A 27,996-nucleotide genomic window follows, 5' to 3' on the forward strand; every position below is an offset into this window, starting at 1 on the left:
AACAAAGGGCTCAGCTGACTGTTGTCTAAGAGCAGACTGCCCTGTGTAAGATGCACTGAGCAGTGAAACAAACAAGGGTTTCCATTCAAGTCTCAGATTGAATGTCTTGAAATCTAATTTCCAGAATGAAAGACTTTTCTTTGGTAGTAATGCACTTCTCATGAGGGCAATCTGATGCAGTCAGCTAAAGTTTGAAAACTGGAAGAAATTGTTTATTAAATGATAATTACAGTTTTCACCATTGAGAATTGCTGGCTAGTTTTAAAACGTCTTTTCTAAGTCAATATTTACAAAATGCCCAGCGTTGTGAGAAACATATAGTCTTTCTCCCTGAGAGTGACTGGAGGTGACTGAAAATGACTCTGCCATCCCCCACCCAGCACCGACTTTTCAGAGAATCTTGCGTGGGATGGACCATAGTATCATTCTCTTCTACACATAAGGACAGCTTGTGTTCAAAATTGGAATCAGAGCTAAGCAGTGACTTCCTTGCTGGAAATTATTCCAGGACTGTCCCTGGCCCTCTGCCGTATTCTGCTTCCCTGGCTGACAAGTAACCATAGCATCTCTCATCACGATGCCCTTCCACTGGATGCTTCAAAGGAAACAGAATCAACAGAGGACAAATGCTGGGAACAGCACAGGAGGAGCACAAAAGGGGGTGATGACCACTACTGCAAGTCGTTGTCCCTAGGCAATTGCTTTTGTCACGCCATTTATCTGCCTAGAAGCATCGAGGGGTTCCTATTGCCAGAGCATTGTGTCTACAGAAGTTAGGATGCTATTGAAACATGTGGACCTTATGGTCACATCTGTTTTCATGATCTCATGGCTTACAATTCATTCCTAAGAACTCTGGGCTCCCACATCATTCCCAAGTCAAATCAAAGATGACTTCTCTCAACCAAGATGGTTAGACATCTGAAGACAGGACATGCCTATTACTTTTGAAAATCAGAGGAATCCTTTTCAACATTCTGATCGAAGAACCTGAAGAAGCAGCAAACACAGCTTCAGAAATCCATATTTCATAACAGCTAAAATGACAAGCTTTTTTCCTACCCCCCAGGTCAGATGCATAAACCACTCGGAAATAAAATATGAGTAGGGGAAAAATAAAAATCAGAAAGACAAGGGGGAAGTGGAAGGATATACATGCTTTGTAAGAAATTAAAATGGAATTGAGGTGGCCTAAAAACCCTACTACTACTTTCATTTCTTCTTTCCTATGTCAACTGCTCTACCTATGGTTCTCCACACAAGCTGACATAAAGATAATTCTAAACGCATCGGTTACCTTCTAGCAGAATAACCATATGTTACTCATGAAACACCTTAGAATTTCTCACAGGTGTAGGCAGGACCACAATAGCTAATATTAAAGAGCCTCTATCTTTTAGTAATTTTATTTTTCTTGGAATGCCTTACTCAAGACCAAAATTTGACGAACTTTTAAAAATTGATGTCAACATAAATTGTTTGAATGGTTTTCTAAGTTGGTTCAGAAAAGGTAGTGCTCAGACTCAGAGGCCACACCTGCCATGAATGGATGGTATGCCTACTTCAGTAAGTGTTCAAAGAACAATGAGAAATAGAGAATGTTTCTCTCCAGTGCTAATAGCAGGTGAGTTGTTAAAAATGATATTAACAACCACTAATAAACATTAAGCACAGCTAATGCACCAAATGCTTTATATATGCTCTGATTTACTCATTGGATCAGCCCTATTGTAAGGTAGCTGACAGATGCCCATTTTATAGATGAATAACTGAGGCTCTGTGGGTAAGAAACAGGTTTAAAGTCACTGAGCGAATAAATGCATGGAAGTAGAGTCTGAATTCAGGTGAACTAACTCCACATCCCCCCACTTTTAAGGCTTATACCACGTGGTTCTGTTCTTAGAGTAGTTCTGTGACTATAGTGCAATTATAAAGATTTTATGTCACATATATTTCACCATTCTTGGAAAATAGAATGTGACCAATAAATGTTTACTTTCTTTCCCTTATTATTTCACATATTAAGTACCTGAAGCATTATACAGCTGTCCAAAGATACACTACTAGGCAACAGAATAGCCAAATCTATCTCCGGAATCATGAGTGCCCCACAGCTTCTACCCCTTAGTAATTCCTAAGACTTTAGACTCTTCAGGGATCAACCTGCATTTGCATCATGGCTATTATCATGATTGATGCACTTATATCTTATATCTATAATAATTATTGGAGACCTATCTCTACTCCTGTAGTTACAAAGGACCTTGGGACTGAATTCTGTGTGTGTGTCTCTTTCTCCAGACAGATACAGAACTTTCAAACATGATCTCAACTTCTCCCTTCCCTCTTCCTGAGGCAGCAGATTCAGCAAAAGTTATAGATGTTCTTAGAAATGACACAGCCACATTTGAGGGGAAAGCCCAGCCTTGTCCAAAAATTAAGAAGAGCCATCAGCCAGGAACATCCATATGGATTTGTTTGATGGAGAAACTTTTTTTTTTTTTTTTTTTAGGTAAAAATACTAACATTTTGGGCTATCTCTGCTTTGGAGCTCAGCTACTCCCCTAATCCACAATCACAAATGTAAAAAAGCACACAAAGTGTACAGAAGTGTATTTGTATTGGACAACTTGTATTTTATCTAATTCTTTCATATAGCTGTAGCCAGATCTAGGGTCCAAAGACTCAGAATTATATTCTCCAATAATTTATATCTTATTTTTTTTTAAATTTCTGTGGAGGGAGACATATCTAATTATGGAAATGACATGCAATATAAAGATGATGTGACCTTTTTACATACTTTTCTTTTAATGAATGTGTAGGATCAGAATTACAAAATAAACCCTAACCTTTTAAGAGCCAACAGTCCATTTTCAGTTTTCAGGGAATAAAATGCACTGGACGGAATTTGGGGGAAGTTATAAACTGCCTCAGCTTTTTATTTTTAAAAGTAAGAATACTAGTGTTTATGATAATCTGGTTATGTTCGGTCAATGAAATATAGCCTATTCTTATAATAAAATTATATAAGTACATTTAAAGCTCTGTCATTTAAAGATTTATGTTCATAAAATTTCCTTGAATTTAAAAAAAAAATTTGAGAAAATTGAGTCCCACAGCTCTAGAAAAATATAAACTACTGTCAGCAGAATAATTCAGGGAGCAGTGCCGCATTTGACATTGGTGGTAAGACCAGGTCTATGAATGACTAGCAACCCCTTGACAGTGTAAGAAAACCCCAGAATCAACCCACACACTTATACTCTATTAGTACTATCTTCTAAGGCAGGGCCTTTTTTCCCCATACTTTTAAATCTGAGCAAACTTTTTTTTTTCAAGATTTTATTTATTTATTTGACAGAGATTACAAGCAGGCAGTGAGGCAGGCAGAGAGAGCGGGGGTGGGGGGTGGGGAGCAGGCTCCCTGCTGAGCAGAGAACCCAATATGTGGCTCCATCCCAGGACCCTGAGATCATGACCTGAGCTGAAGGCAGAGGCTTAACCCACTGAGTCACCCAGATAGCCCTCTGAGCAACCTTTTAATCTCTGACAAAGAAATCTTTGGTTAATGGGGGAGAGACTTATTTTGTCAAACTTCATAACAAATCTTAGAGGCCTCCAATAACCTTTGGACTGGAGCACTGGAGCTCATGAGCGGCTATACTGTTGAAGCCAAAGGCTCACTCATGACTTATAAGACAAGGGAAAAGCTAAGAAGTAAACTGGACATTGCAATACATCAAATACAATGTGATGTACAACTTGCACCTCATCTCATGTCTCCATTTATAGTCACTAAAATAGTGTTGAGTATCTCTCCGTGTTACAGGTGTGGAAATGGAGATTGCAGAGTTGGGTGGTGAAGGACAGAAAGTTTTGAGCCAAGGCTGAGTAATTCCACACCAAAGCATTCTTGAGAATTAGAAGAAAAGTTCAATAATAAAATTGATTAGAAAAAAAAAATTAGGGGATCCTGAGTGGCTCACCCTTTAAGCATCTGCCTTCAGCTCAGGTGATGACCCCAGGGTCCTGGAATCAAGCCCCACATCAGTCTCCCTGCTCTGTGGGAAAACTGCTTTCTCCCTCTCCCTCTGCTACTCCCCCTGCTTGTATTCCCTTTCTGGCTGTCTCTCTTTCTCTGTCAAATAAATAAATAAACTCTAAAAAAAAAATTAAAACCATTAGAAACCCCAGTCTGAAAGCAAAAATGTATTATCAACGTGTTTGCAATATATAAATATTGTTTTAAATTACATTAGATAGTCAATGGAATTACTTAATTTGATATAATTATCATATGCCTTAATGGACATTGTAAAGAAAATTTAAAAAATAAAAATACCCAGGCACTCACTATATCATATATACAACATTTAATGCACAGCTCCTCACTCGTTAGATTTTATTTCTATGGTCATGATTTCAAATTATACAGTATTGCTAATATTTTCTTTTCTACTTTTTTTTTCTAAAATAAGTACTTGCTTTTTTAAGACATTCCTCTAAAATGAGAACATGCCTCCAAAAACAATTGCAATGGTGTCCATACTTGCAGCCTACATTTTTCCCTGAATACAACTTGCCAAGTTTCTCATACAATATATTTAATATCTTTCTCTTAGCTGGGACAGAAATAAAATAATTTATTCATTGTCCTTTGAGGATCGAGCAATGATAACAAAACCAATGATGTTGTCAAATCTATTTTATCATAAATTGCCATTATCCTATACTCTTTAGAACTATAATTACAGCTCATCTTAATTACTACCATTTTTCAGATAAGGCATCTGAGTCAGAGAGGTTAAATAATTTGTCCATGGAATTCAGCAAGGGGATAATTGAGCTAGGATTAAACCCAGAGAGTCTGCACATCTGCACATTTATATCCAATCATACCATGTTCATGAGCAATGCATTTCATAAATAAGTATATTCTGGGAGGGACTCCTCTGGGTCTCCCATGCTTATATTTCATACCTATCATGCAATTCAAAAATATATAGTATTCTGGAAAGAAACAAATGTTCTTTATTTGCATTTGCACTCATTTAACAAAATTCTACAAATTAAATAAAAGGTTGTCTTCTTCTCATGAAATTTTAGAAAAAGGTCTAAAAGAACTTGACCTTTGAATATGGAAGCCATTAATTTTTTCCAAGTTTTGTGAAGAGCAATGGGAACTCTTTCACCCTTAGTAAACAACGACTAATGAAAATCGTTAATGTAACCTATGTGTGTTGTGAAAAAAACACATCTTGCCAAGTGATAGGAGAAAGTAGTCATGGATAATCATTCGTCTCGTGATAGAAAATAGTTCCACGTCATTTCTCTTGTTAGCCCGGAAGAATGGAGTTGTGCCCCTCACTTTGTTAAACAAGGTCTCTTCTAAAATCAGCATTTTATTACAAATATAACTTCCAGCTTATAACCCTTTCCAGTTCTCTGAATCCTGATGACCCCTGTGCCCTTGAGAAACATCAACAAATCTTCAGGACACCCCCAATGGGACCAAAGAGAATCTCAGGTTCTCTCTCCACATATCACTCCCAGGAGAATCTGCAAAGAGATCAGACTCAGGATATGAGATGTAACATGCTCCCCTTCTCAACTGACTAACTGCAAACATAGAGAGCTTCCTGATCTCAAATAGCAAGATGAGGAAAATCAGGAAAGCAATGACAAGTCAGCATTTATAGTCATAGGACAAAGATTCTGGACTGAGGGTAGGTTTCCATCCCACACTCTGAGCTGATTCACTTTGCACATTTATAGTTTCTCCAAGAATTCTTATCACACCATAACTCACTGCTGCCCTTTGTGCACTCACCAGTAATAACCCCAAGGGGCAGATGTGAACACCAATACTTCCTGTCAAGTATTCCAAGCATACTAAGCTTCCCCACTGCCCACCAGAGATTCTAGATAAAGGATTAATTAACAATCTCTCGGACTGCTTTTATGTTAAGTTCCCAACCCATTTCATTTGCAGACACCAGAAAATATAACCCTTCTTAACCGGTCACATCAGGATGCTTTTTAAACCTCCAAATCCATACAACCTAATATATATTCAAAGCCTCAAATTCTCTGCAAGTTACAGTCTCTCAAAGGCATCGGTGTCCTTATCAAAGTCTTGCTAGGAGAAACGGAAGGTTTTCATTTGTCTTTGCATCTCTTTACCCAGTGGCATTCAGAGCACAAAGATAGGACCCAATTCAGGAAAATTAAGAACCCAAGCTTTGTGGCTTCACCTGACTTCCTCAGCCTTAAATGGGTCCTTTGCTCACCACACAGTGAATCTGAGTCTCAGTTCAGTTCAGCAACAGAGCACCTGCTTTGTCATTAACGCCCAAGATTAAGAGGAAACAGAGGACTATCCTTAGGAAGTACAGAATTGGCTGAAGATGTCTTTGGCATTTCAGCCTCCCTGCCAAGGAAGAATGGATGGAAAATAATGCTTGGTGTCCCCAACTGTTCTTGTTTGCCAAGGTTCATTTCTCAAAGAAAACGGAGCTTTCTGACTACCTCTGTGTCTGAACTGACTAACTGCAAACATAGAGAGCTTCCTGATCTCAAATAGCAAGATGAGGAAAATCAGGAAAGCAGTGCACCAATTCTATTACCAAAAAGGTTGCATGACCAGAGCATGGATGGCAATTTTATTCACAAGTGTCTGTGTCTCCTATCACTGCCTGGAAAAAATGTAGTCTGCCATTTATTCTTAGCAATAATCCAAGGACGGTGTTTATTTTTCTAAAGAAAATGTTACAAGCAGTCCAAATAAATTTTAGGAAAATTGACTTTAATCCAGATCTCTGTCATTCCAAAACATATAAATAATGGGAATTATTTGATGCTCGCAAAATGATTGTCAAAGCCTACAGTGCGAATTTTAGAGAAAATACTGAAATCATTTTCTGAGGAAGAGATAAACTGAGTTAATAGCACCCCTTTGTGGCAATAGAGGGGTATACAAATGAAAAATAAGACCATTATTTTATAAGGGTCTTTACAATTCTTTTTCCTATAAAATTATATTTATAAAGGCCTGAAGACCCATCTACAAATCTTTTCCTCTGCCATCAGGCAGAGCCACACTAGTATCGTCTGGCTGATTTGGGAAACTGCTATGGTTTTAAAGGTCTCCAAAGGGAAGATTTCATGACCTCTCCCGGTAAAACATTCCAGGATTTTACTCTCAGGCCTCATAAAAATACTTTATACAGCAGCATCCGCCCATTTCCTCTAGTTAAACCTGCCTCTTGGGTTGAGATGAGAAACAGATGGTTTCTAGCCTTTATTCTTTGGCGGCTGTGTATATCGTACGTTAAGGCCATGGAGAGGGAATCATAGCAATAGGAACTCATCGTGGTTTATCTACACATCCTTCCAAGGTAGGACCTGCAAATACCAGGTCCACTGTTCAGGGCAGAGGGTGTGTGTTAAGGGACCAGAAAATGCCAAGCAAAGCTCCTCATCTCAAAAGGGTTTCAGTTTTCCCTTATACATGGGGAATCCCTGTGCCCAGACTCTGCATACTTTCACCAACCTGGCTCTTCAGAGGAGGTGCTCAAACTGGTTTTAAAGGAGAGATTTTGGAATAACAGTACCTACTAAGTTAACCATTTCATACTTAGCATATCATCTGATGATGTGACAGAACCACATTTTTTCATGTTGCTTTCTTTCAATCTTTTTCTTTTTTTCTCTTTAATATCTAGCATAATTATACCTGAACTGAAGGCTACTTTACATTTCCCTCATTTGAATATTGATTTAAATATTAATGAGTTTTAAAAACATTATTGAACCCAGCACTTCCCCATGATTTTTCAAAGCCTGCCCGGTACATTCTGGATACCTGTTTTTATAGGATTGACATGGGGACTATGCTAGCTTTTTTCTATTTTCTTTCTTTTTAGTTTTTCCCACTGATTACTATTTTGTTATTGTTGTTACTTTGGGAATAAGGAATGTAGGTTTCTCCTTATATCTCTAGATAAGGTCTGTTTTAATAATCCAGTCAGTGTGGAGACTAGCTTTGTCTTGTATTTTTCCACAGCAGTAAGATTTTAAAGAATATTTTGTTTGTGGTAGGTAAAGACGGTAAGATGCAGACATTTAACTGGGGTCCTTTAATTTTAAAACAATATAATAAATTCCAAATTCACATTCCATAATGGCTTTTAATCTTTTCTCTAAAAAGGAAAAATACAGATTCATGGAAAGTAGTAATTGACACCTATTCCGTAAGTGTAGTGCATGTACTATTTATTATGCTTACAGGTAGATTATACATATTGTAGAAGAACAACCCACTGTTCTTGCCCAAAACCTGAGTGTAAATCAAATATAGGCCATATATTCATTTCATAGTGTGTTGGTATTTATACTTGTCTTTAATCTTATTCTACAACGTTTGTAGTTAATATATATTCCATCTATTTTAGTCTAAAATTAGCAAACAGAAAACGTGGAGTACCAGTGTGGACACAATGTCTTTTTTTTTTTTTTTTTTTTTTTTAATTCATTCATCTTTAAGCATTGCCCAGAGTGGAACTCAGTACTATCAAAAGATTTCTAGTCCAAGAGCTGTATATTAACTCTGAAGGTCCTCTTCCCCCCTCTAGTGGTGATGAGCGGTACAGTACATCTGTGGTGGGCATTTGCCACTGATTTACACAGGAAAGAGGTAAGTGGACAGGGCTCAAATTCCAGATTTGCCATTGCTAGATGTGAACTTGAGACTTAATCTCACCTTTTGTTTTTCAGTTTTCTCATCAGATATAGAGTAATGATGACAATTTTCAGGATGGTTGTGATGGTCACAAAAGAAAATGTAAAGTCAAGTCTATTTAGGAATTGATCATACAAAAATGGATTTTTTTAAAAAATATATGACATAAGATGCATAATATATTTAATGAGTGGACTTGATCCTGTGGTGGACAGACTACAAGACAGCCTGCTTGGTCCCTCCCTCCTGGTACCTAAAGTATTTAGTATAGATCAACACTGTGCTCCCAGTCCTGAAACAAACTGACATTGTGTGCCATGTGCTTCTCTGAGAAGGTCTTTGCAAGCAGTCTTCTGGCTCAAAATGTTTAGCTTGAATCTAGTCCCAAAGGAACAATCAGATCAAAACTAAGGGTCATTTGGAAAAACAAAACAAAATAAACAAAAACCCAACACCCCCAACAACTTCTAGACAAAAAATTTCAGCATCTTGAAAAATCACTGAGGCTGATAAATATTCATAATGGAAAAAGACTGGTAAAAAGACTGAGAACTAAATGTAATTTATGATCTTAGATTTGATCCTGGATTGGGGAAGGGCGTAGTATTGGGGCACTTGTAGAGACTTGAAAATAGGCTTTCTATGAGACCATAGGATTAAATCATTATAGTTTACTTGACTGCTTCACTGAATGTGATTGTTTAGAAATATGCCCATATGCCCTTAATCTTAGGAGATACATGTTTAAATATTTAGACATAAAGTGCCATGCTTAAAAGTGTGTGTGTGTGTGTGTGTGTGTGTGTGTGTATCATTTACTGGGCTCAAGTTCCTTTGAACACAAAAAAGTTTTATCAGCCGCTAAGCATCCATCAGAACGTCTGGTGCTTATCAGATGGGCAATGAGCATTTGCTGTGTGAATGTATGAAAGCAACTTGCAAACTCTGAAGTGCTAATGCTAATTACAGCAAAGGGTCAATGACAGTTAAACTTGGTAGTTACTAGTAATGACAGTTACATAGGTCAGTTATTAGCATTTAGTTGGTGTACAAGATATGGTAAAAGCTAAACAGTGGTTGTGAGGTACAGGCTGGAAAATTTTGTGGCAGATAGGTGATTTTAGAGTATGGAGGCTTTAGAAGGAGGAAGGGATGGTAAAAATAGCCCCAAATTAATTATATCCACAATCTTTTTGCCTGGACCCCAAATGACTGTTTGCAGAGCTGTGGCAAGTAAGGTTATCAAGTCACTATCAGGACATTTGCAGCCAGCAATATTCTCCAGTGAATCTTTTCCCCTAGGGTCCAGTTACTAATCTGCCCCTGGGAGCAGCTAAGAGGGAAAGGAAAGAAAGATGATGGACAGGAAGAGGAAGGAGGAAAAAGCACGACCTTCTCTATTCCAGACCCTCCCTTCCTTGGCCTCACCCTTGTGGGTCATTTCTCTCCATCTCCATGATGAATATGAAACTGTACCACTCCTTGGGGGGACCTGTAAAATCCCTCCGGAATTTTAAAGGAAATAAGGAAAGTCAAAATGCTGCCCCTCCTGGCAGCTTTAGCAAGTGTTTACACACAACTTGTTACACAGTTAACAGTTGTGTTAAGAGTCTCCCTCTCTTGACTCACTCTGAGAAGACAAACAGTATAGCAGGAAGGTAGACTTTCTTTTAAGTCAACATATTAAAGTAGCAAATAGCTCTTTGTCACTGACAGTTATCACAAAGTTTTTTAAAAAAGCTTTTTAAATTCTTTGCCTTTGTATTTAAATTTGGCTCCAGGTGTAGCTTTAGAAATTCTGTGGGCATGTACCAAGTGCTCAATCATCCAGGAGAAGAGCTCTCATATGTTTAGGGCACCTGTCCAGCAAATCTGAGGCAAAACAACAGAAAAAAGAGAGAATGCACAGCAGAAAGTTCAGCCTCAATAACCTCAACAAAATGCAAAATTTTGTAAAAAGAAAATTTAAATAAAGTAGAATATATATAGACTGTAATAGTGTGATTTATAATAAGGAATTTATAGTTGGTCTTCATCTCCATTCCGGACACACTGCCCTTAGAACCCTTGGAATGAATTACCTGCCTGCAGAATTGGAAAGGTGTCTTTCGTTATGTTAATAAGATGACTTTTGGAAAGCCAGGAGGATGGAGGCTGGTTGCTGGTGGAGCCAACCACGTGATTAGAGGGTGGGAACTTTTAGTTCCACCCACCTTTTGGGAGGAGAGAGGCCCTGGAGAATGAGTTCAATCATCAATAGCCAATGACTTAATCAATTGGACCTACTTAATGAAGCTTCCATGAAAACCCAAAAGGAGGAAGTTAGGAAAGCTTTCTTCCACAGCTGGGTGACCATGTGAAGATTCATAGAGAAGGGGGTTCTCTGAAAGCATTGGAAGCAATGTGCTCCTTCCCCAGACCTTGCCCTAGGTATCTCCACCATCTAGCCATCCCGATGCATATTCTTTTATAAGAAACCAGTGATGTAGTAGGTAAAAGGTTTCTCTGAGTTCTGTGGGCCACTCCAATCAAGTCCCTGAACCCAAGCAGGGGTTCATAGGAACCTCTGATTTATAGCTGAGTGATAAAATGGAGTTTCCATTATGGCTCCTGAGGTGGGGCAATCTTGGAGAATGGAGCCCTCCACCAGTGGGATCCAGTGCCACCTGCAGATAAGTTAAAGTTAAAATGTCCAAGTTGAGTTAAGTTGTAGAACCCCCTGCCGGCATTGGAGAATTGCTTGGTGGTGTCGGGGGAAATATTCCACATAGCAGAACACAACTGATGAACATACATTGTAGCAGGTGTCAGAAGTATAAATGTAAAACAAGTTTTGTGTTATTTTAAGAGCTAACATTTCATATTGAACTCTTTGTTGGGAGAGGGCTTCCTAATCACTTCTATTAGAGACCATAAAGGTCTTAATTTCCCCCAGTCCCACTATATGGTATGTCCAAAATATATACTAGTATCATTAATGTTTATCTTTCTAAAGTGGTCCCCATAACATACGCTTCCTCTTTGGGTCAATAAAGCTGCTTTTCTTTTTATTAAAAAATCAATTTTTAGGAATGAATTGAGTAGGTATTTCCCTTTTCCTGTGTATTGCAAGCATTGCGTTATCTTTCTCAATGACACCCAAATTTTAATTCTCTTCTCTAACATTTGTCTCTCATCCTCCACCAACAGGTAAAAATAGTAAATTAATGGAGGTGGGCATGTCTGATGACTATGAGTAGAGCCACCTGTCAAGAGCCCAAATGCTTCTGCAAATGATTACAACAGCTTTACAATCGGATGCTTATCTGTTTCTGCCTTGAGCATTAATTAATTTATTCATTCAATATGTACTCAGACAACTAGCAATTTCTAACTTGAACATATACATCCCAGCCCTGAAAGAGCCTATGATCTAATGTAAACAATTATAATCTATATCTTTGGAATCAAAAGAGATACTCTTTGGAAAAAAGAAAAAAAAAGAGGGGGTCTAATACATTCTAATACATGTATTTATTACATATATAAGCATGAGATGTCATAGTCTCCTCTTTGCAATTTCCAATGCACGTCTGCAAATTAAACACTCTGATAGTAAAGGAATTTATCTTATCTGACCTTTCCCCAGACAACTTTTCTAGGTAACAGAACAGAAGATTACATGCTTCAGACCACGGTCTCCTTTATACAAAAATAAGGCACACTAAGTATAAAGTACAGGAGAGATAAAGAAGAAGGAAGATATGCTTGGGAGGGTGGTGGCAGCCTCATGAAATGCAAGAACACAATTGATTCCAGACTTGACCTATTGATAAGTCATGGTTTCCAGGAGCCCAGGATTAGGGAGGGTGTTCCAAGAAGAAGTTCAGTGTTAGGCAAATCCTGGAGGCATCCCTGGGGCATTTGTGAGAAAACCATGGAAGGTAGCGGATGAGCCTGAGATGTACCAGACTGGCTGCTGGGTAATGAAGCTGAACAGAAAGACCAGGACCCCATGATACAGGCCTTGAAATCCATGCAAAGCAGTTACTATTCCATCCTGTAAGCAATGGGCATACTTTACAGAGTTCTGCATTGAGGAGTCAACAAACACAGCACTCTCTTGTGGGTGTGGAGGTTGGATATGGTGACAGGTGGGGAGTGTGAACCGAAGGTGGGAAAAGCATGAACCTGTCGTAAGACTGCACGATCCTTCTGCAAGCCACCTTTGGGTCTAAGAGAGGCCACCACATGAAGCTCTTGGAGTGGCTCCTGCTATCTTGTCCTGCAGCTTCTCTTGTTTCCCCCTAATGCACCACGCACCCTTAAGCACCCTGTACATCTTTGCTCAAACAATGCTAAATATTAAAAAAAAAAAAAAATCAAAATACCTGGCAATTCCATGAGGCCTGGGGAGAGCAAGCATGGGATGTGAAGTGCTTCCCACGTAAGACTTCTCCAAAGTTTCCTTGTTTCATTATTTAGGTGACTATCCAACTAGGGACAACACAGACCCCATTCCTGCCTAGCTGTATCCTGAATGATCAGTGACTGGCTCATGGGGCTTCTCCTGAAAAGCCTCCAGCCTTTCCTATGCACAGCTGACGGGGTGGGTATGAGGGCTCCTGAGGCTTTCTGGTCCTTCAACTAACTGCCTCATTTCCCAGGAACGAAGTCCTGACTTGCCGCCTTCCAGACTCCATCCCTGTCAAAACAGCTGATGACGAGGGACTATAAGGAGCTCTAATGCAGCATTTACTTTAGAAAACAAGGGCTTTGAAGTGACGGTATGGTTGGTCTTGCCCCGCCCCACCCCGTCTGTTTCCAGGTTCCCCACGCAAGCCGAGAAGTTGGATGAATCTCCGGTGAATACATGGTTCGTCTTTCGTGTGCTGTTGGTTAAATCTCCTTGGGTGCTCTAGAAGCCGCGTTTAGGGGTGCGTGTGTGAGAGGATACGTTTTCTTCTCAGCGTGTGAAAAGAGTAAGATGTACTCCTCATGCACACACACACACTCGTGCCCACACAGCACACCACCCACACCGTCCATAGGAGAAGGACACAATCAACGAATGACTTCTAGCTTCCTTCCAGGAGCTGCCTTCCCAGCCCCGCCTCTCTCTTGGAAATCCTACTCTTCTTAGGTGGTACTTTGCTAAGCTAAAGTCTAAATTGTATTTGACCCTCTGCTAAATTAGCTTTTAATCTAGAGGCATTCAAAGGCAAGACCTGAAAAAAATCAAAGAATGGTTAAATAAATCAATGAATGGCATTAACAGAAATGAATGAAGAGAGCAAGTTCAGAAGGGCAGCTATTTCTGGTAGAAAAGAAAACAAACACTGAGTAGATAGAACACTGGGCTTACACCTCATGTCCATATAGCCACTACTAGGTATAAGATCTCCAAGAGGTAAAACACTCTCTAGCCTCAGTTTTCCCATCAGTGAAGTGGGGATAACGTTATCTACTGCACCTATAGGCTATGGGAATAAAATTAGAAAATAAAAGATCTTGAACACCGTGTCAGGCACATAGTAAGCCCTCAACAAATGCCATATTGGAAGTCTATTTTATTTGAGGACGATGCTTTCAACCAGAAAGATAATGTTTATTTGCAGCATGGAACAAAGAATAACAGTTTGTCCGGCAGGTGAGCTAAGAGTACAAAGTAAAGATTTCTAGGTCTTCTTGAATAAGGCACTCTTAATGTGGGTATTTGTTCTTTTGAGTCAAATGTAGTGTAACTCTGAGCCAACATTAATATAGCCTACACATTTCTTCCTGATCCACATGTAAGTTGAGTTGGAGGTAATTTTACCCACTAGTTAAGGAGACTTCTCTTTTCTGTAAAGAATCTTATGCAATATGTTTCAAATATGTCCATGATGAACAAAAGCAGTCAAGAGGAATCCTGCCATTCAGCCAGACAAGCTCCCTTTGCCAGTTTTCTTTTCAGAATACAATACAGGAAAAAATGACCTCCTTTCCTTGAGGCTCAGACTGGATTTAGGAAATTACAATGCACAGAAGACGTCATAAGTCCTGAGGAAAATAGTTGTATCTCATCATAAATAGTGCATAACATTCAGAAATCCCTGTCTGTGGTTCATTATTCCCTCCCACCCCTAGAAGTACAGGAAGGTATATTTAAAAGTTAGACAACCTAAAATTGCAAGACTAAGTCATGAAAATTATCCAAAACAAGTATCATAAAAGATGTTTATTCCGGGTTTCTATAACTATTATGGTTATTTTGGCAAACAACATATTTTATCTGTCATAACTCAGTGTTATTTGGTTCAATTATTTTTAAAATCCAAGGTCTGGCTGTAATGTACACTTTGGATGGTAGGTGGCGCTAGGGGTCCACCTAATGTTATGCTACTTTTCCCCCAGCTGGCTTGGTCCAGCTTCTTCTGCAGCCTGATAATCATTTCAATAGTTACAGCCTGTGATGGAAAACGTTTCTGTGGACCTCTGCTAACAACTGGCAGCAGAACACAACCGTAGCATTTAGATCTCAAACGAAATTAGCAACCTGGAAAGCTTTAATGGTCCTTCAGTGGCTATCTATCTGTATTCAACTCCAACAAGCTCCACCGTGATACACTGGAAATTGTTCTTTAGACTGAGCCAAAGTTATCACTTTCAAGTGTCAAGTGGACATTTGGAATAAGTCTAGCAGTTAAATATTTTTGACTGCCCCCTGCTTCCGGGGTCTCTATTATCTAATTATTTAATAAAATTGACATGGGATTGGAAACTTGAAAGATCAACTTGAAAACACAAGGAATAAACTCATGGATTTAAAATCTTTAGCTTTACTTTCCTGAATATGTCCATATTATTGCTAGTCTTCGAAACTAGAATGCCTTTGGCATCTGAAGAGGAACAAATGAGGCTACAAAGGTCTGAAAAAAATATAAAGATTCCATTGTCTCTAACTTTGATTAAGAAATACAAAGAGGTACCCCCTGACACCCATGTATCAGGGTGAGACTGGATGCACATTCACTCTGCAAGACAGAATGTGGTTAAAATTCAGGCCTTGGGTGTACATAACAATTTATAATGTGATATCCTGAATGCTTTTTTATTAAAAGGAAAAAAAGGAATTAAAATACAGAACTGTCCGATCAATATGATGGGATAAAATATTATAATAAAACAAAATAATATAATAAAATATCCACACTTTTGGATAAATGCATGTGCATCTAGGAGAACAAGGCACTTAAAACTGCAGTCTGGGTGACTGGCTTGTTCAGTTGGTTAAGTGTCTGCTTTCAGCTCAGGTCATGTTTCCAGGGTCCTTGGATCCAGCCCCACATCGGGCTCCCTGCTCAGGGAGGAGTTTGCTTCTCCCTCTGCCTCTGCCTCTCTCCCTGTCTGTCTCTCATTAATAAATAAAATCTTTAAAAAACAAACAAGCAAAAAACAAAACAAAACAAAATAAAAAACAACTATGGTCTGTGGAAGCTTTAAGTGTTGTTGGTAGCAAATTTATCCTGCATCTCCATCTTTTGTCTTGACCCCAGCTGGTAAGGGCTTCCCCTGCAGCCTAAACATTTTCTTTCTGTTCATTCATACTTTCACTCAAACAGGAGAGTAAATAGTATTAGGGGGCAGGTGGCCTTTCTGAAATGGTAACCTTAGTTGGTTTCTACTCATTTGGCTTCCAAGCCACACATGAGACCTATAAGTTAAGAAGAAATGCCAGTACAGGGCACCTGGGTGGCTCAGGTGTTAAGAAGTAATGCCAGATAGAGACTCCAATCGTATGGTAAATAACCGAGTACCTAATTTCCTATTTGGAAAAGGAATAATGAATATAATTGTATCAAGTGTACTGAGGAGGGGTTGGGAGAAACCAGTCCATCTCAGATGCTGCTAATGAGGAGATCCACTGTCTAGAGAATTTAAAATCCGTAATGAAAGTGGCTAAAAGTCTGTGCTTTTTATTATCACCATGCACCAGTGGTTCTAAACAAGGTCAGTGATACAGGGTGGATGGACCATTCCCTCCATGCCCACCACCTTCAGAACACCACTGATTAAGACAACTCTCCTACTTAGCATTTCCTAGCAAGCAGGGGAGTGAATTTTGGAAGAAGGAAAAGCTATAAGGGAAAAGAGAAGAATGAGTATTTTTCTAGCACTTTTGGTCTGTCCATCCAGAGCTTTCCCTACATATGTTCTCTTCAATCCTCATGATGACAATCACCATCCAGGGCAGATAACACTGCACCCATTTTACAGATAAGAAAACAGATACTGAAGAGTTGAACAATATATTCAAGTTCATCAGTTACTAACTGGTGGATTCAAGACTCTAAAAGAAGTCCTTCATCCTTTAAGTAGCTGAGTACCTAAGATCACAGACTGACATTTACCAGGTACAGACCTTGGACAAGGCACTGGAGTACCCACGGAGTACCCACGGTTGGAATGTGGGATGATAACAGTACCCACAGGCTAGAACTGTAGAAAGAAAAGCTCCTGGCATAGTCTGCAGCAGAGATGACAATAAATGGCACATGGTTTTTATGATGGAAACCTCATCTAAGGAATCCAAACAATTTTTTTATCTTCTCCATGGGTTAAAGAATGCTGGAGTATATCCGTAAGCTGCTTTTTTACCTGCAGGCCTGATGGGTTAGGTTATAGACTCTGACACTGAGGAGGACGCATGCATGGATCAGGGACTACAGCTGAGTCAGAGGATGGAAACTCACAGCTCCTGTGCCCCCATCCCCACCCCCCTGTGTCAAGTGGTTCATGACTTCTTAGAGAACAACCTCTTGTTTGTTATACCCTGCCTCCTGCCCTAAGGGAAAAAATGACAAGTTATTCTGGGGGGTGGGGGGGAGGCAGGAATTGGCATAAGAGCACAGGGATAAATTTGTTTAGGTTAATTCTACTCAATAGTGGTATTATTGAAAGATGGGTCATGAAACTACTGGTCTTTAAAAGGTGACTCCCAGATATTCTACTCCTTGAAATATACAAAAGTTAACATGGGATGCCTAAATAATATGTCAAATTTCTTAGCTATCCTGTAGTGTATTATAAAAAGCAATCTGAGAGTAATGCCAGTGTGTCATTACACATATGACTGGATTTGTCTGTTATTTAAAAGCAATCACAAAATTTTGCTTTTTCTTTAAATATGAAATTAATCACAGAGAGTGTCAATGGGTAGTAAAGGCTAACATTCATATAAAGCAATCAGACAGGATTGTTGACAGCACACATAAGAGAATGTATTTCTGTTTTCGTGTTTTGGCACTCGCATTATTTTAACGCACTTTTGCCGTAATACATGGCAATAGATCAATATAAACACTGACATTCTTACTTATAATATTAATTTATTCCACATGTCACAAGGCTAGATCCAGGCTCTTCAGTAAACATCATTATTCTAACAATTATAATTTCTTTGTAACATAATCTTTGTTAACATAACACCTTATTTTACAATTTGAAGTTAGTACAGATAAACCCTCCTCCAGCGTAATGATGTTGTATTGTAAACATAGCAGGGGTTTCCAAGTACCCCTGTTGGGTTTTACTTATTTGGAAATATATGTCAAATTAAGTTGTATGCAGAATGAAGCAAACAATAGGAGTCATTTTAAATATATTGTATGGCCTGAAGGAAGCTCTGTGGTGGGCAGCTATGTGCTAATGAAGTGAGTTCAGTGTTGGGTGCTTAGTTGTGTGTTCTGTCTCTGCTTTTCCTCCATTTCCTTCCTGCACTGTAATCATGAGCATATAATCCAGTCAGCTATGTCAAGTACAAATATAACACAGAATACGCTCTCAGGTCAGGTCTCATAGGAAGAACTGGAATAATCTCAGGGTCTTAACAACAAAAGATTGTTTAACACCTGAGCAAGGCGCGGTAGAGGAGGATCCCTTCATCATGTGAAGCTGGGATGGCACTTGCCCTCCCACCACCTCTCCAGTTCCCTCCCTTCCTAACACCGTTCTCTCCCATCCACCACAAAATTTCAGCTCCTAGACAGAAAGCACTTGAAAAGGTATATACAACTGATCATATTAACCCTCTTAGTACATAGATTCTAGGTCTACAAGACTTAAGGCTAGAATAAAGTATGAACAGTCTTGGCAAAATAACAAGTTCTATCCATGCTAACGGTAGCATGGGAATTCTGAAGAGAAAACCCTGTTGAAACTTCTAGATTCTTAAGGTTTATTTTACTTTTTCTACTTGATCCTATGCATGGAAGGTGAGGTTAAATAAGAACATACCATTTAAGGTTACATTATTCAGAGATGTAGGTAGGCGTGGAGAAGATGAAAACAGAATTCCTTTCTATGCCTTTGTTTGAGCATTTATGTCAATATACTCACTCTCACATTGTCTTTCATTTTCCTTATGCTTTCTATGCTCCTAGAAGTTTTATGTACAAATGTTCTGACTATGTAGAAAACTAAATGAAAGCCCAGAACTCACAAAACTTACAAAGCCCAGATCCTGAGAAAGAGCAGTGGTCTTCTTAAAGCTTTAAGACAAAGCACTACTGAGGCTGTGGGGGCAAATCAACACATCCCACTGCATTGGAGGTAGGAAACTAAAGACAAGGACAAAATTAGATTGTGAGAAAAACACATTTTTCAAGGATATATAGAAAGAGACATTTATCAAGAGAGAAATTTTGTCAGTCAGCAAAAGATTACTGAGTCTCACACAATATGTTGGCTATTATTGGTATGTCTCAGAACCGGGCACAGCCCTTGTCACAAAATCACATATACTGATCCCTAATCCCTGTCTCTGGATGCTTTACCTTCCTTTTGTCGAGATATCTAAAAAACAATTTTTGACATTCAGGCACGGCCAGAACACATGCTGGACATGTGTCAAGCTTTGGACACCCCAACATTTCTTCCATTACCTACAGAAGCAGACCAGATGCTGGTGTGCAGACACATCTATGGCATCCATGGGAAAAGAGAACATGCTCTACTCTGCAGCCAGTCCAGGGCTGGCTCTCATTATGTTCCAACAAGGTCATCAAACTACAGGGGGATGTTAGGAGTATGGAAAGAGGCCAGAGCACTGGCACTGAAAGGAATAAACATTTGAGAAATCATCCTGAAGGGGCAAGTTGAAAGGACTTGGGCATGCTCGCCTGACCAGCAGCTGGGATAAGGCCTGCCCTAGGTAATGAAGAGGTATCTGTCATGGTGTCAGGGGTCCACAAAATAGGAGATAATGGCTTTGGAGGTGACCGTGAGATTTCTAAAGAGATTTGGGTCTGTCAGCCTTCGCAATGTGTGTCCAAAGGAAATTACAGATGGCCTTTTCCTAACCCTTCCCTGAGATTAAGAATAATCAGAGATAATCCAGTTTCAAAGGATAAACTACCCTCAAGGAGAAGGTGAAGTTTCATTTCAAGGCTTAGGTCACTGTTATTGTGATGCAACTTGTGATATGATGTGATGTGATCACTGCTCTGTGATTCCCTGATTCCACTGTCATTTAACAAATGCAAAGTGTGTACATTCATGAGTGAGGGAGTGTGAGCAAGTATGTATATGTATGTGTAAGTATGAGAGAGCTTGTGTGTCAGAAGGAGCCTACGTGTTTAGAAATGGAAGGGGTGACATGAGTGTGTACTATAGTGGGAGATATAGGGCTTATCTCTTTCCTTCTCTGAAAAACAAATACAAACACTCTTTGGGAACATTTTTCCAAGGAAAGTTGGCACTTCTGTGGAAACACACTCTAGCTACTCCATTCCTAAGAGAAAATATGGCTTTCCCAAGACCATGAGCATCAGCTTCTGTCTTACCACCTGCTCCAGAAAGAGTACAGATGGCATCATCACTGATGGAATGGAGGTCACATTCCAAGAGACAGGCTTGCTCCAGGCCAGATACAGAGGAACGACATGAACATCATTTTCTACCATCTATAAAAGTGGTCACACCCTTTATTCTGAACACATGGCTTTCTACTTTACTACAGAAGAAAAAAAGAGAAAGTTACATGCGCTCCAAATTCAATATGACTTTTATGCCATTTTACTTTTATAACTAAGGAAAGAAAATGGCATTTTCCTAGCAGGAACAGAAATTCAGTTTAGTTTCTGAAGATTTGTTTTAAGAAAAAGGCCCAGATATATGGCCACATTACAATAAAATTCCAAGGAAATATCTTGTCCCATGTCTAGTCTACTTCTTCTGGAGTGAATGAAGAAAGAAAAAAAAAATTGTTTTCATCTCTCTGAGTTTCAAATAATATTATACTATAAATGCTTTACAACTTCTTTCCTGAGCATTATATTTTCTCTTACATACTTTGAACATCCAGTCAGATAAGATTACACATTTCTACAAATCCTGGGTCTACTGTGGTTATCTGAGGCCCAAAGATTGCAAAACCAAGCAAACATTATCTTGACCTCTTTTAATACACAAATGCTCATGGTGGACAGTCACTGTTAATAATAATAAGAATTCTTATTCTTATTATTAGGTTCCTCTGTGGCTCAGTGAGTCATAGCTGTCTCTAGATTCTTCAGGGATTGGGGGGGTGGCCATCATTATTGGCCTAGGCTGTGGGAGGGGGACTCTTGTGGGCACCTCTGTACTTCTTTACTGGACCAATGTCAAGCACTTCCATATGCCCCTCTTATAATACTTCTTAGAAAGCTCCTACCATAGCATGTAAGGGTATGTCAAAAACTTGCACTGAGGAAATGGGAAACCGATAAGATACGAATAAACAATCTGAAAGAAAACACAATTCCTCCTCTACGAATGGTAATGTCCCTTAACATGGCTAAAATGGCACAGACATCCTAAAGCCAAGTTCCTCAGCTGATAAGCACTGTTGGAATTATTTTAGGGATTAACTATTGCTTCCGTTTGTTTGAAAGAAATCATGTGGCTTTTCCATGATTTCCCAGGAAGAAGCAGATTCATCGCCTATCAGGCATGAATGTGTTTAAATAATTGTTGGGAATCCTGGTATCAGAAGAACTGCTTAAGAGGTGATGCGGGTAATTGTCTGATAATGCTAAGCATTCCATATCCAAGTTGGTTTGTGAATATTCACTCTTACAGTCAGCCAGTCGACATGGATTACCAAACAAAGGGCAGTGTCATCCTGGCTGTTACTTAAAGACATATCTCAGTCAAGAGCCCAGGAATTAGGTGAGAGGTGGATCTTCAGTAAGTAGCCACGGACTTTAGTTCAAAGCTGGGTCACAGGGTGCAAAGCAGGGTTCTTCTGAGCCGTGCTGACCTCCTTAGTTCCAGATTATAGGGATAGGCAAACACTACACCAGGTCACAAGCCACAGAGGAGAGTCTCAGAGGCTCGCCTTCTAGTTCAGAGCTGTGACGGTCCATCTACTTTATGGGTACATGCCATGGTTTCTGCAGCTTGTAGGGAAACTAACAGAGTTCAAGCAACGTAAAGGGCTTTCTCATGTTGCTCTATTTGGAAGAATAAAGAGTATCTCATCAGGTGAGCAAACAGTTGATAATGCAAAGACACAAACATTATGTCTTGTTTTTATTCCAGAAGTTTACCCCAAGAACCTCCTTTCATTGAGAGTTAAAGGGGCTTAAGATGAAACAACTATAAAGATAACTAGAAAAAAATAATGGAAAACAAAAGAAAGAATAGAAAACCACTCTGTGATACTGAGAGTAATGTAATAGCAAGATACATGTCCTTAGAAAATCGATTACGTGAATGCAATTTTCTGACAGTCAGCTAAATTTCTTTCCTTTCTGTATCCAGCTTTTTAAACTTTAAATTTGGCAAATGTAACATTTTTGAAATGGCTTTAAATCAACTGAAGTGGCAGTTTATCTTAGTGAGGTTAATTGTGTTATTTATTAATCCATTATCTTATCGTTTCTACTTATTTTTTTTGCCCAAAAAGTGTTCGAGCTGGATACGTCAAGTTATGAAAGCATTTAACATTTTAAATTAAGACACAAGGAATTCTAAATGACACTTGAGATGTCCTTGAGAGAGGCCTCTCATCTCTCCATGTTTATAGATGTCTCATATATTCATAAATCAAATCCTGTGCATATTTAAGCCAGACTAAAATACTAAAAAGCACCATGTCCCCCATTAGAAAAAAAATGCAATTATTCTGCTTAGTTATGTTTTTAAAATAGCTTGACATTTTAAATAATTGATGAATATGTAATTTGCTAATCAGTAATGGACAGTTCCCATGGAGGTACCATCGCTAGTTTCATAATTTACTATTTCAGAAGAGTTTTATGAATACAAAGATTAAAACTGGGAAGCAGAGAGAAATCACTCCAGGATGACATTATTCTATTTAACACCCATAATACTTAACAGTAACAATAATTAAGCTTCACAAATTAAGAAGATGTACTGAATTGTTATTGGGTGAGTTACAGATAGACATTTATGTTTCATGATTTTCCCCATACTGAATCCCCATAGACAACCATGTACCCAAATGAACATCAGAGCAACATACTGTTCCTGTAAAGGATTAAATGATATTTTAGTTTATGCCTTTATTTCTTTACTCTTTTCTCCAAGTGATAATAGAAAACTTATTTACCATGCATGAACACTTACATTCTCTTTCTGAGAACATTTCTGGTGTTGAGATAAGAGAGGAAAGTCATTTATTTAAAGATCGCCTTATTAGTCTATAGTTTTTGGTAAATATCTAGATTATCTGATTGGTCAATTTGTCTTTATGGCCTAAGGAAGAAGACTAGCTGCCGTGTTCAATCCGGATGAGTTGGTATATGAATATTTATAAGGACATCGAGATTCACAGTGTCTTACAATCATGCTCCAAGCTAAATAGAAATAAAAGCAGAATGGCCACAAATATTACAGTATAATAGGATAAGAGGTAAAAGGTATGTACAAATTCATTGACAACATCTGTGCAAGTGTTGTAGACAAAACATTTAAAAAGAAATCTACACAAAACAAAGTAGGTAAATTTATCAAAGGTTGATAAATTTTCAGAGACAGTATAAAAGTACACAAAACATGGAAGAGAGAAAGAATCATTAAAAAAATAACCGCGAAGCCAATACATACAGTACAAGTTTACTACATTCATATTACAGAATGATGGGAACCAGAGACAGAAAAAACGATTTGGTAACAAACAGCAAAGAAAGTTTCACCGGTCACAGAGAAGAAAGACTGTCCTTTTTGGATGAGAACACAGACTGTCATGACTAGCCCCTCCACCCATACACACATAGAAAAATAAAAGCAAATGCAAAAGTTGTCTACAGCAACACACGACAGACAGAGGTGAAGCGTTTGGCATGTTGCATCACAGGAAGTCAATCACGATTGGCTAACGATGATGGTACCTGGCTCTGTTGCGGGTCACCGGCTTGCCTGAGAGGAGTGACCGATGGCGGGGGCACACCTGACGTGGAGGCAGAACGGCCCAATTTGCAGCTGACTTTCGGTTCTGTGAACAGGGGGAGAAGGCAGAGCATTAGCTGAAGGGCATCGGCCATGACAAACAGTGCTCCGATCCCCGTTCTGCTTTGCTGCATGGTCTTTCAAATCCTCAAATGCTTCTGACGCTTGCTAGTCTTTGGCGGGGGATGGAATGATGTCATCACCACGCAGTCTAAAAGAAGCTTTATTTGCAGTCAGCTTCTAGAAATAAAGAATAAATCACAGAAGTCCAGCTCTTTGTTCCTTCGGACATTTTACCTCACTTAGGGTTAGTTTCTACAGAGTAATTACGAGAGCCAGGGCCCCATTCAGGGAAAAAGCAGGTGACAGAGTCACTCTAGGTACTTTCTTTTTAGATTTGGTCTGTAGGTCCCCTAGGTCCTGAAATGTCTTTGTCACCTTCTCCAAAACTTCTTTCCCTCCGTACTCTCTCTCTTCCTCCCTCCTATTTTTTTTTTTTCTAATTTTGAAATCAGTATCACTGTGCTTGTCCTGAATATTTTTTATCATGTTTTCGGTGGAGCATTTCTCTGATTCACTATTCACTTTCAATTTTATAACCACTTTCTAAGACTCTTGCCATTTTTCATAATAACAGTGTTTGTTTTTTTTTTTTTTCCCCAAATTATAAAGGCATTTCCCCTACCTCTTCTTCCATTTCAGGAGCCCAAATGGGCTGTCCAGGGCATGGACAGGATACTTTGGAGATTAGAATTCGGGGATGGAAAGAGTTCCCTTCATCCAACAAGGTACAGAGAGGATATTAATTTTCATATATATTTGAAGATATTTGATAAGAGAAGAAAAAAGTCATACAATGAAAATTGACACCATGCTTTTGTTTAATATTAACTGTTACTTTTTCAGTGTTGGGTATGTTCCATCTTCTAACTGGACTACATTTAAATTATTTCTAATTCTAAGGTTACGCTATAGAGTTATAGCATTAGCTATAAAGATTGCCTGTGTTTATGTGTGTGTGTGTGTGTGTGTGTGTGTGTGTGTAACTTCCCGGCTAACCCCCATAATCTCTCTGCTCAAAACTGTGGGTAGCTCAGTTGGTTAAGCATCTGGGTTCAGCTCAGGATATGATCTCAGGGTCCTGTGTAGGTTATGAGCTCAGTGGGGCAGTTGCTTGTCCTCTGCCCCTCCCCCAACTTGTGTTCTCTCTCACGCTCTCTCAGATAAAAAAAAAATAAAAAAAATCTTAAAAAAGACTAACTTGAACACATTGGACTGAGCTTCCTAGATTACTTTAAAGCCCTCTACCTTGTTCAAAATTTTCCCTTTACCCCATATTTCATATGATAAACACTTCAAACACACCCGACTAATTTTCAAAGGCTTCCTGTGATGTAGCTTCATCTGATCAGATCTACTCTCTTTGCACTGTTTTGCTGTTCAAAACACATGCAACTGTCTCCTCTCTCAGCTTCTGCATTCAGTCCTGCCTCTGTCCGTCACCTCAGGGTGTGCCCTTGTATGGACTTTCATCAGACTAAGTCTTACCCGTTTCCAAAGACCAACTTCAGCGCGTCCTTCCTATTGTCAAGCATCCCGGTTCTCTTCGAGACCACCTGACCACTTACACCGTGTTTGTTGTGCTCGCTGCAGCTTTGAGCACTTATGTTGGTGGGGACCACATAATACGTGTTCAATTAATACGTACTTTTCTTTAGCTGAAAACACTCAATTTAACCTAGAAAAGGTCAAGGCAAGTCTTAAAATAAATGAAGTCAATGAAGATAATGTGGAATATGCTGTAATGCCTGGGTTCAAATCCTAGCTCTCCGACTTGCAAAGGCAGTGATTCTCATTCAAAGGCTTGTGACCTTCTAGGATCCATTTTAGAGGAGGCACGAAGTTTGAAAACTCTCCTTTCCTTGGTTTTATGTAGATGATTCTAGTATCTACTCACCTACTTTATTTATCTATTTAATAGGCTCCACACCCATGTGGGACTTGAACTCGTAACCCTGACATCAAGAGTCACAAGCTCCACTGACTGAGCCAGCCAGGCATCCCCACTCACCCACTCTTGAAAGGTGTTTAAATATAACAGTATTATACAATGACATAAACTATCCCTGTAATTTAGAAATTAAGTTCATTTCCCAGGAAGCATAAATTTTGCATACCTTAGCATATCACCTTTTGTTATATAAAGCAACACGTAAAGCATCCATCAGAATCCTGGTTGACATGTTTTTATAATAAGGCCAATGTTTCTATATGTATCCCCTTACTGTGGTAACACGTTTAGTCACTTGGAGTCAGAAAATTCAGTATCTTTCCCTAAGAAAGGATGGCAAATAATATTTCTTTACTTAAGGTCCTTTTCAAGTTTATGTTAAGGAGATTATCTGATGAGTGAAGGCCTTTTACATTATCCAGTGTACCTAGGGATTAATTTCTCCTGTTAGGTTTCCAGTCAGATTTTGACTTAACCAGCCTCTTTCGAACATAGACACTGATATCTCTAATGAACAGACTGAGATGTACCAAAATCCATGCAAACTCCCCATTTCATTATGACCTGGAAAGGTCTTTCCTTACTCTGTTGGATAGCAATCCAGAGCATGTCCCAGCTCATCAAGCCCTCTTGGGTATTCCAGTATGAGCCATTAAATCTCCATTACACACAGAAGATTGCTCTACTAGCCAACTAACCTGTGGGCTAACTCTAACGTTGAGGTTACATTGGAGTCAACTGTTCAATCCCAACATGGCTCCTATGGGTTATGATTCTACCTACAGCAGCAGACTAACACTACGACCATTAAGTTCATTATGTACACGTGCTTACACAGGCAAACAGAAACATACACACACACTGTGTAACACTGCCGCTAAATGGTGTGTTTTTTTAAACAATTTTTAAATTTAATTTTTAAAATTCTGAGGGTTGGGTTTATCTTTATCTCACTCATTCTGCATCTTCTATCAGTTTTTCATGGTTCTTAAACACAGTTCACGTTTATTATGGTATTTATGTAACCAAGTTGGTGAAATGAATCTTTATGATGTTGATGCCGCCAAAGTTCCTTTGACTAAAAGAATTGTCTAAAGAAGTCCCAAAAAATCCTAGAAAAGATTCTGATTATAGCCAAGCCTCACTGAGGTTCTTTCGGGCTGTGACATAGACGTGAAATCATCCAGCTCACTTACCCTTGGAAATACACTGTGCTTTGAGCCTTAAACAGGAACGCTTAGGAACCATGACACTAAAAACAATAAGTTTTCTTCCTGAATTTTGCTAATATAAAACAAAATTGTCAAGGCTTTTTTTCAAAAACAATGGACGTGTGCCTAAAAAGAGATCTAAGGTAGAACTTTTTTCCCCAAGAAAAACTCTATTCCATTAAGATATTGATGATGCACTAAAAGGCACCTGTTATCACATTCAAGGAAAACTTCTTGCTTTGTAAACTCTATCATCATCCTAGAAGTAACACTTGATATTGGATATGAAATTTCCCTGACGATCAAGTGTAGAGAGAGTAAGAAGGAATAAGAAAAAGATAGTGGATTAAGAAAGAGAATCAGAGGGGAAAGGAAGAACAAAAAAGAAAGGGGAGGCAGGAAGGGAACGAGGGTGGAAAGAGAGAAAGAGAAAGAGAAAAAGAAAAAGAGAATAAGAAAGAAAAGAAAAACTTTGTTGAACTTTTTGGCATAACATATTGATGAGGGAACAGAAGGCTGGCCAAGGACAAAATAAAAGCTGACACCCTGCAACCTTCCCCCACCCCCACTCCTGGGTGGGACATTCGTGACATTCTTTAGGAATCTTCCAATAA

At 39.0% G+C, this 27,996-nt stretch overlaps 1 protein-coding gene across 3 annotated transcripts in view; it reads right to left on the reverse strand.

Moving 5' to 3' along the window:
- Nucleotides 1–27,996, reverse strand: part of NYAP2 (neuronal tyrosine-phosphorylated phosphoinositide-3-kinase adaptor 2) — a 255,425-nt gene that overhangs the window by 18,759 nt on the left and 208,670 nt on the right. For all 3 annotated transcript variants that reach the window (XM_059167879.1, XM_059167880.1, XM_059167881.1), the window contains one exon: nucleotides 24,103–24,206. In XM_059167879.1, the coding sequence (XP_059023862.1) occupies nucleotides 24,103–24,206 (104 nt within the window). The remainder of the gene's footprint in view (nucleotides 1–24,102; nucleotides 24,207–27,996) is intronic.

The sequence above is a fragment of the Mustela lutreola genome, chromosome 3 (assembly GCF_030435805.1).
Source record: "Mustela lutreola isolate mMusLut2 chromosome 3, mMusLut2.pri, whole genome shotgun sequence".
Taxonomy (NCBI): domain Eukaryota; kingdom Metazoa; phylum Chordata; class Mammalia; order Carnivora; family Mustelidae; genus Mustela; species Mustela lutreola.